The 9,815-nt window shown below is 37.5% G+C and overlaps 1 protein-coding gene across 2 annotated transcripts; it reads left to right on the top strand.

Annotated features, from left to right (window-relative positions):
• The first annotated feature begins 2,231 nt into the window (after window positions 1-2,231).
• LOC103981817 (uncharacterized) lies at window positions 2,232-9,479 on the top strand. Of its 2 annotated transcripts, none has more exons than XM_009398561.3 (9): window positions 2,232-2,771; window positions 2,879-2,974; window positions 5,096-5,206; window positions 5,286-5,595; window positions 6,294-6,384; window positions 7,234-7,570; window positions 7,654-7,802; window positions 8,348-8,849; window positions 9,165-9,479. In XM_009398561.3, exons 1-9 carry the CDS (start codon window positions 2,466-2,468, stop codon window positions 9,177-9,179), a joined length of 1,917 nt encoding a protein of 638 aa, XP_009396836.2. In that variant the 5' UTR covers window positions 2,232-2,465; the 3' UTR covers window positions 9,180-9,479. The 2 variants fall into 2 exon arrangements, with proteins under 2 accessions (XP_009396836.2, XP_018680009.2); XM_018824464.2 differs by lacking the exon at window positions 9,165-9,479 and having other exon boundaries at window positions 2,233-2,771; window positions 8,348-8,498; window positions 8,576-8,738.
• The last annotated feature ends 336 nt before the right edge of the window (window positions 9,480-9,815 follow it).

Below are 9,815 nucleotides of genomic sequence, written 5' to 3' on the forward strand. Positions count from 1 at the left end.
GCGTGGAGTTACAAATAGTCACCACATACGTTTCCCAACTTTCTGGTAAAGAGCTGAGAAGTAATAATCCCTACATCTCATCATCTATATTCATTTTCATAGCAACCAACTTGTTTGCAAGACTCTGAAATAGGCTTATGTGCTCAACAATGTTGCCACCATCTTTATATTTCAAATTTACAAGCCTTCTGAGGAGAGAAATTTTATTTCCCACTGTCTTTTTCGCAAAGAGATTTTCTAACCTTTGCCAAACAACATCAGCTCTGATTTCATCTGAAATATATGCTCATGCAAGTTTATATCCATCCATCTTCTAATATAGGCAATAGCTTTTCTATGTTGAACTTCCCATTCTTCATTGTCCATAATAGAAGGTTTATCTTTAACCTTGATAGGCTTATACAAATCTTTGCAATAGAGCAAATCTTCCATCAGACGCCTCCAAGTGGAATAATTTGATGAGTTCAATTTAATCATACCATCTGACTCCATTTCAATCACACAAGAAAACTAGCACCAAACAACCTGATGCTCTGATACCACTTGTTGGGAAGAAACCTGTTAATGCGGAATAATTCTTTTCCCTCTTTGTGTATCAAAATAGGTTCCTCATCAAAATACCAACTTGATATCAAAATGCTAAATCAATCAGCACAGCATAAACAACAGAGCAATAAATCAATCACACAGTGAGACCAAATCTTTTTAACGTGGAAAACCCAATGTGGGAAAAACCACGGGACCGTAGTCCACCTCAAACTTCCACTATCAATAATAATGATAACAGGTTTACAGTAGGTCTTCTCTAGAATAACTAGAGGATCAGAATAACATCAAGATCATAGATCTTGGCTCAAGGATAGCATATCTTCATCACGTGGGATGAATCTCCTCAAAAGAGAATTCTAGGTCTCACAGAGTGGATATCGCAGGAAAGTACCTTAGAGAAGGTAAACTGCAGATCAACACCGTTAGGATTGTAGAGTTTACTGCAAGGATTCTCCACATAAAATTTGGGCCGAAACTGACAACGTTTGGCCACCGATCGTCAAGCAGAAAAACTCAGAAACCTTACTTTCTCTCTCTATTTCTCTCTCCTCTTTTTTCTCAGCACGCCGCCGGACGCTGTAATCTCACTGTGCACACACACACTGCACACTGCCCAATTTTGCCCTTTCTCTCTTAATTACTGATTTGGGCTCAATAGACCCAATTGTCCAAACCCACATATCGGCTGGACCCAACAGAAACCAACTCAATTAGCTCTTTAAACTACTTCGATCTAAGCAAATTATTACAAAGCATAGATCCTCTGTTGTCCGATATGTCATTGGTTTATCCGATGCTTCATCTGATCCTTCGGCGTATCGTTTTCTCCTTCGACGTATTATCCAATCGGTATGTTGACATTCCGCAACATTCAATCTCCTTGGCACAATATCCGATCCTTCCGTCCGATACCTAAACTCATAGCACAAAGACCTTCTACTAACACATCAACCGATCTTCCGGGTCAATGTCCAATCTTTTGACATATTCACTCCGACCCAACGTCCTCTTCTTCCTGCTTTAATCAAATTACTTTTTCATGATCGAAATTAATCTTGCGTCACTCAAAACGCACATTAGATCTTAACTTCATTGATTGATTTCATCATCAAAATCCGAAATTCAACAAAATATTCTTATAAAATCTCTAAAAATTAAAGTCTTCAAATATCTTTAATGAAACTTGATATATAAAAACAAATAAGTTTAAGGGAAAAGATTATTAGAGTATTAAATTTGTTCATACTCATAATAATAATAAATTTATTATATGATAGTAAATAAGTTAAATTAAAATTTGATATTCAAGATAAGAAGAATTCAATTTAGATTTTACCTTAATATGTTGTATTGAGAATCTTCCCTTGATCTATATAAGTTCATATTTTATAGCCCAGTTAATTTGTGTTGAAACTGCGTATATATATATATAATAATTTTTTAGTGAATACATTTAATAGAAACACCCTTTCCTGTTCAAATAATTCACTATGATTGTTACAACTCCGGAGCACTTAAGCATTTTAAATGGTATCGATGATACAAGATAAATTAAAATATATTAACCCTAGATCATGTAAAATTGATTTTAATTGTCTTCTTGATTAGCTGCTGAACATGTCACTTTTAAAGCCATCTTGTGGCCAAGCTAATCGACTGAAGAAAATTGCCGCTCTTCTCCAATATCTTAGTTACGCCATCAAGGTTCTAAACATTACTCAACCCTTCAATTGCGAGAATGTCCTTTCTTTATTTCCACTTCTTGGTGGTGTCATAAACCCTACCCTAAGCCCTGGGCCGCAGCTGCGCGGTGGCGGAATCGCATTTCTCTCCTTTTCCGAAAACAAGCAAACCCTAGGAGTTTACGGTTTGCCTTCTCTGCCTCACTTCCTTCCCAACGGAATCGTCGTCGTCTAATGGCTACGCTTCGGTCCGTTATGTTGGCCTCCGCCGTCGCTTCGGCAGCCCTCGCAGTGGAGCACGCTTACGCTGACGGCGCCCCCTTCAATTTCTCCCCCTTCAATTCCTACACCTCCCGGGAAGCCCCGCCGGCGCAAACATCCGCCGCGCCTGGCCCGCCTGCGGCCGATGTGCCACCCGCCGAGGTGGCTCGGGTTCGCAACGACAATCCTCGGACCACTGCTGCGGGGTTCGACCCCGAGGCCCTGGAACGGGGAGCCAAGGCGTTGCGGAAGATCAACAGCTCGCCGCAGGCCAAAAAGGTGGCGTGTCGCGACCAAGTTCGACGTTTCTTTTTGGTTTCATTGAATAAAAGAATCACAAGGGTCTTTTCTTTCTTTTCTTTTCCTTTATTCCTCTGGTGGATTAGGTGTTTGAGCTGATGCGGAAGCAGGAAGAAACAAAGCAAGTGGAGTTGGCTGCAAAGAAGGCAGAGTTTCAGGCCATGCAAGCGCAGCATGAAACTGTAAGTTTCTTTTACTAGGAATGCATGCCATTGAGTGTTGGTGAATCCAGGGTCTGCAATATTTTTTTTCCCGTATAGTACTTCGATTCTTTTGGGTAATGGAGTTCATATCGTTTAATCAGATCCTTTGGTCTTTAAAGTTCAAGCTATTTGATGCCTAATTGTCATTTTTGTAGAGCTGTCTTTATTTTTCTGCTACAGCTGTTTGTAAAATCTGGTGTCGTTGTTTCAAGTCTCATTTAAGATTATGGGTTTTTGGTCTGCAGAATGTTGTCTATGCCTCTGTCATTGTTGTGGATGGTTCTGGCTGTTTTGTAAATTTCACATGCAAGAGACCTTGCCAAAAGCTAACTATAACCAATGCATATTAACAATACTTATGTTTAGTTGTCAAATAACACCTTTTATCATTAGGAATAGATCTTTTAGGTCCAAAAAGGAGTGAAGAAAAAACATCCGTGACTTAGGATTCAGCATGGTAAAAATCTCAGATCCTCACAAGCAAAATGATACCAAGAGGAAATAAGACTACTAGCAGAAAGTTAATGAGAGTATCACTTATCAAAATGGTAACTTCTGGATTTTCTTTTTTAATTTGAAGTTGGAATAGCTAGGAAAAGAAAGACTTCAAGATCTACAGTTCTCTCTAGAAGGTGCAATAACCTCTTGGTTCTTCTGGTTCACAGGGAAACATTATGTTGGGAACTCTGATCCATCTCTGGTTACAGAATCCCAGGTCTTACTAAAAATGTCTTGTAGTTGCAGTAGTTACTTTATGATGAAAATTTTCATGCAGTTTGCAGCCTTTGGTTTATTGGCATTCTTCCATGTGATCTCTCTTCAATTGAAAGTGATCACACTGATATTTTTTTGTCTTTTTGGGTTTTACATGAGGGTTTGTCTCCTCAGCTCTGGTTATTTTGCTGTCCAATTATATTCCATGGATGAATGACATGCATGTGGGGTATTTGATCTTTTATTTATGAATGATTGCCAAGTGATCTTTTACAATATGTAAGAAACAATTATTCTTTAGAACACCATAAACTAAACAAGAAAATTAATAAACATATGTTTGCATTTGATTGTTATATTTGTTCATCAAGTCTGTAGAAATTAAATACTGCCTATAATTGTTGGCTGTTGAAATGAAATTCAAGTTCAAGATGTCAGGTTTTACAACACTGTTTGTTTCTAGCCATTTATTTATAGAATCATTTGTTGAAGGCATTGTTTAAAAAAGTAACATGCAGGTTAGTATCAAATGCTATGTTCAATAGGTAGGTATAAATTCACTGGAGTTTACAGTGGCCGCTATAGATATAGATAGTTAATTTTTAATTTTTACACCATGAACCCTTAGTGCTTAATCCCAATGTTTCCAATGATGATATTCACTTGCCCCGCCACTTACTCTCTTGTGCTTGCTTCATTTCTTCCCTCCTTCCCTCCCTCTTTCTCGTGCTTTCTCTTGTCCACTTTTTCACACACACTGGAAAAGAAAGAAAGGCTTCAACTAATTTTCTTCCTCTCCTGCACTGATTACTGTGCACCAGCTTTTACAATGCCCCCTTCGCTGTGTTTAAAAGTATACCTACAAGTAGTTCTTTTCATTATTAGGTTCTTTCCTCTTCTAACAATTGATTATTCGTTTATCATTTTTCTTATTCTTCTCTGAATCTTTTCTTTGCAATTCTTTAAGATTATTTCAAAGATTTCCTCTGTCATTAGGCTCAAATCGCTACACCTAAGTACTAGTGATCCACTTTGGTCTTATAATGGCATCCATAGTGACTGCCCACTATCAACCAACTGCTGTTTACCATGAAGATCCTTTGTGATTACATGTGTTGTGCTCTATTTATGGCACTAGTCAATAAAGGTGATCTTTGAATATTAAATTTGGATTACATGCTATGAATCATGCTAGTTTGCCACTTATCCTCTTTTTTGTGGACATACTAACATGTTATACGTCTTGAAAATTTTTATGTTTTGATGCAGTCATAGGCATATTTTGGCTGTCACTTAAATTTTATATTTAAGCTGCAATTTGATGGGATTAAGCTTCCTCTTGGTTTTTGGATTTGTTTAAATGTGACTGATATCACTTTCTTGCAGGACAGGCAACGAGTAATCTATGAAGAACAGAAAAAGCTAGTTCAACAACAGGCTCAGACAAAGGCCCAAATGGCTCGATATGAGGATGAATTGGCCAGGAAAAGGATGCAGGCATGCTAAGTATCTCTATTGATTTGGATTTTATTTGACCTATCTTTGTAGATTTATTATCTTTTCTTTATTTCTGCAGGCAGAGCATGAAAGTCAAAGAGCAAGAAATCAGGAGCTTGTGAAAATGCAAGAAGAATCATCCATTAGGCAAGAGCAAATTCGTCGCGCTACAGAGGAACAGATTCAAGCACAACGAAGACAGACAGAAAGGGAGAAAGCAGAGTTAGAACGTGAAACTATTAGAGTGAGAGCATTGGCAGAAGCAGAAGGAAGAGCACATGAAGCAAAATTAGCTGAAGATGTAAACAGACGGATGCTGATAGAAAGAGCTAATGCAGAGAGAGAAAAGTGGATATCAGCAATTAATACAACCTTTGAACATATTGGAGGTACTAACTTAATAACACACTTTAAGTGCCAATATCTCCTATCCTAGTTTATCCTTGGCAGCTCTCTATCATGAGCAGTCTTAGTTACCAGTTGACACCTATTCATGCTTCAGGATGTTGGTTGATCATTGATTAGATGTTGCTTATGTTTCATAAAGTATTCCAAAGAATGAAATTCGAAGCATGATATGTTATGCTTGTCTTATCACCCGGGAGAATATTGTAACCCCAGAATATTTTGTGACAGATTTCTTCATTTTTTCATCTATTTCTTTATTCCTACCTTTTCACTCTATGCTGCAAACTCTGTGAGTTCTATCGACTGAATTATACTCTGCACCATCTTATTATTGCATGCTAAAAATGGTTCTGTATTCGTGAATTGTTCAATTTTTTACAGTGATTTCGGAGTTTCTTTTATGTTCTTGACACAAGTTACAGTAATTAAAAAAACTTCTGAAACAGCACTTGCCACCAAAAATTGAGTGATTGGAAACAATGTGCTGGACATATCCTTATTTTATGTACCAATGCATACTCCATAAAATTTTCAACTTTTATGTGATCGGGTTGTTAAGCAGTCTTGAAGCGTTGTCAGTGTATCTGTAATTTTGTGTTAAGTATCTCTTTCTTTTATGTGCGATAAAAGAGCCAAATGATGCTAATTGATCTCAAAATCAAAATTTGATGCTTGTTAGGTGGTTTGCGTGCAATACTCACTGATCAGAACAAGTTGGTTATAACTGTTGGAGGTGTCACTGCAGTCGCTGCTGGTATTTACACAACAAGGTAGCCTTATGAAAATGGAAGTCTATCCCATTTACTACTTTTGCTGTCTCTCAGTAATTAAATAAAATTGTTTCTTTATTTTAAAGTTAAGAGTTCTATAATTTCTACTGGCCACGTTTTACATGCTGCTATGTTGGATTTGTAATTGAGGAATAATGTTTCAGGGTTGCTGCATTGGTAAGAATCTAGATGAAGCATAACCATTGGGTAATAATTAGCTAGGATAGAGAAAACTGAGATAAGATGACAGGTGGCATTTATATGGGTAATAGGCCTCAAGTCTATTTTGGGCTTTCTTTTCAGTTGTAATTCAACAGACTTCTATACAAGAGGTTTAGGGTCCAAAGATGATTAATCAATTATTGTAAAAAAATAAGAATAGGTCATGAATTAAATGCAAAGAGATGTGATAGTCAGAATCACTTTGGTCCTTTTAAAGTATCGTCTGGTACATTGAACATGTGTTTTTGTTCATCACCAATAGGCAAAAGAGAAGATATTTCTAAATTTCAATTGCTTTCATGTCCATTATGTATTATTTTATTACTTCAATAAAAAATCCAAAGTAACCCAAAAAATAGTAGTCTTGCTGGAAATGTCAGAAAAATGAAAAGTTGAATAGTTAAACTGACTCGTCCTAGCTACCTGAGGCCCAACTTGAGTGTATCATTTATTAAGCTTCTGAATCAAAAGCTTCAAAATTATAATCGTATGTGTTTTAATTTGAAACTTTGATCTATGCAATACTATCAGAAAGTCATTTAACAGTTGGGTGTAGTTTGTATTCGGTTGTAATTAAGTCCTTGTTAAGCTATATCTTACTGTTTTTTGCATCATATTTGTTATCAGAGAAGGTGCTAGAGTGGTTTGGGGATATGTTGACCGTATTTTGGGCCAACCTTCTCTCATCAGAGAGTCTTCCCGAGGTAAATACCCTTGGTCTGGTTTCTTTTCTCGTATGGTTAGCTCAGCATCCAACAAGATGATGAAAGGGAATGATGCTGGAAAGAAAGTGACTGGTTTCGGTGATGTTATTCTGAATCCTTCCCTTCAAAAAAGAATTGAACAGCTCGCAAGTGCCACTGCAAACACAAAAATTCATCAGGCACCATTCCGTAACATGCTCTTTTATGGACCTCCTGGTACAGGAAAGACAATGGCAGCTAGAGAATTAGCTCATAAATCTGTATGTTTCTTTTATGACCTATTCTTTTCTGGGAAGTGATTGTGAAGTAAGTCCTCATTCACTTTATGTTTAATGATTTCCAGGGTCTAGATTATGCACTGATGACCGGTGGTGATGTTGCACCATTGGGATCCCAAGCAGTCACCAAGATACATCAATTATTTGATTGGGCAAAGAAATCTAAAAGGGGTTTGCTTCTTTTCATTGATGAAGCAGATGCATTTTTGTGTGAGTGAGTGATCCTTACCACTATAACATTTTCATTCATGTATTTGTCATAGTACAACTTGGCATTTGCCATTTCTGAGCCAAAAACGAATTGCAACTAAATGGACTAGGTTGGAAGTGTCACATAGTTGTAGTTTCTCATGTGACATTAACTTTGTGGACATTTTCATATTTTAATAGAAGTTCAGTTGTTCTACTTTCTACTCTGCCATTTCCAAATACTTTATTCAATGTTTGTCTGATCCTTTCATTTTGGTCTACTTGTATATTTCTTAATAGCACAGCTTTCGATGTATTAATTTGTAGCTGAAGAATCTAGATTTCATGGTTGTATTTAACTGTGATGAGATCTGAATAGAATAGGTTTCATAATGTTAGAAAGTTTATTGTTATATTTGCTTACTAAGACATGCTACTTGATTGTCATGCTATGTTTATTGTGCTCTATACATGGCCATAATCTCATGGACATTTTTATTTGATGGAAATTTTTATTTTTTTCTGGATAATTACATTTGAAAGAAACTGAATCAGATTTTGGATTTATAGGCGCAACAAGACATATATGAGTGAAGCCCAACGGAGTGCTCTTAATGCGCTCCTTTTCCGCACAGGGGACCAGTCAAAGGACATTGTGCTTGTCCTTGCCACCAACCGGCCTGGGGATCTCGACTCTGCTGTAGCTGACCGTATCGATGAGGTACTTGAATTCCCATTGCCTGAGGAAGAGGAGCGGTATAAGTTGCTAAAGTTGTATTTGGACAAATACATTGCAAGGGCTGGGGATAGCAAGTCCAGTTGGTTTGGCTTATATCGGCCTCAGCAGCAGAAAATAGTGATAAAGGGCATATCAGATGATGTAATCAGAGAAGCTGCTGCTAAGACTGAAGGATTTTCTGGCAGGGAAATCGCTAAACTGATGGCCAGTGTTCAGGCTGCCGTCTATGGAAGCAAAGACTGCGAACTTGGCTCAGACTTGTTCAGGGAGGTGGTGGATTACAAAGTTGCAGAGCATCAGCAAAGGAGAAAGCTCACTGGTGCTGACCAAAGTGTATGATTCTCTATTCCTTGTAACATTTTGAGAACATGTATTTGAATGCTCGATGCCATGATTTTCCAAGAGATGCAGATGAATGTTTTCTTGTCTCTGTATTCTTCTTATCACAGCGATATTGCCCCATTGGGGATTTTGATGAGATATTATGCTATGGTAAATGAGTAATCAACTAGAGTTGTCCAAGTGAAGTCTGGACCATGTTAACCTTCTATTCCTTTGCTTTCTTGTTGTTATGCCATTATGGCTCTTTTAGTTGTGTAGAGTTTTCATTCTGGATCGTGCTGATACTGTATACCCTAAATTTGTCAGGTTGGTCTACGGTAATCATGATGCAGGAGTAATGGATCCAGTGGAAAGGGTCATAGAACGCAGCAAAACCTAGTGTTCTATTTTTACTGTGGTTCTTAGCTGTTGTTGATCAAGTTATTTCTCCGTAAGATTGCTGAAAGTAGTCGAAATTAAACATTTAGTTGGGATAGAGAAGGACGAGTTTGTAGCTCTTAAGGTCTCATCTGTCTGACTGGAATTGGAGATAATAATGTCTATCTTGATCTGTATTGTTTGATAATTATGTGCGGCAGATTTATAGAACGAAATCTGGAAATGATGTCAATGTTCCCAATAGGTTTTGCTCATCTCTTTCTTGATTTCAGTATTGTGGATAAGTTCAACCTCGCCAAACCAAGGTTGAGCTCGCAGTAATATGCATCGGAGCTTTAACTCGAGCCATAACAGACTTATTCTCTCTCTCTCTCTCTCTCTTTCATCTGTTGCTATTCTTGTGTGCCTTGATGGTGAAACCAACTTGTGTGTCACTCGGAGAGTTGCTGATCGCTTGTTCAAGATTTTTATTCAATGGCATGAATGTGCATCGTGTATTGCTTGTAGCTCTGTGTGTGTGTGGGAGGAAACTATAAGCGTACGTCTTTCAGAACTTTATAAACATGTGATTCTAAATAT

This window comes from Musa acuminata, chromosome BXJ1-4 (genome assembly GCF_036884655.1).
Source record: "Musa acuminata AAA Group cultivar baxijiao chromosome BXJ1-4, Cavendish_Baxijiao_AAA, whole genome shotgun sequence".
In the NCBI taxonomy this organism is placed as follows: Eukaryota; Viridiplantae; Streptophyta; class Magnoliopsida; order Zingiberales; family Musaceae; genus Musa; species Musa acuminata.

What these genes read in the sequence shown, in the direction of transcription:
- LOC103981817 (XM_009398561.3), top strand. Translation starts at nt 2,466, where the DNA reads ATGGCTACGCTTCGGTCCGTTATGTTGGCCTCCGCCGTCGCTTCGGCA. An exon ending in TGGCCAGGAAAAGGATGCAG is followed by an intron (nt 5,207 to 5,285) that starts GCATGCTAAGTA and finishes TTATTTCTGCAG; the next exon opens with GCAGAGCATGAAAGTCAAAG. An exon ending in GCTGGTATTTACACAACAAG is followed by an intron (nt 6,385 to 7,233) that starts GTAGCCTTATGA and finishes ATTTGTTATCAG; the next exon opens with AGAAGGTGCTAGAGTGGTTT.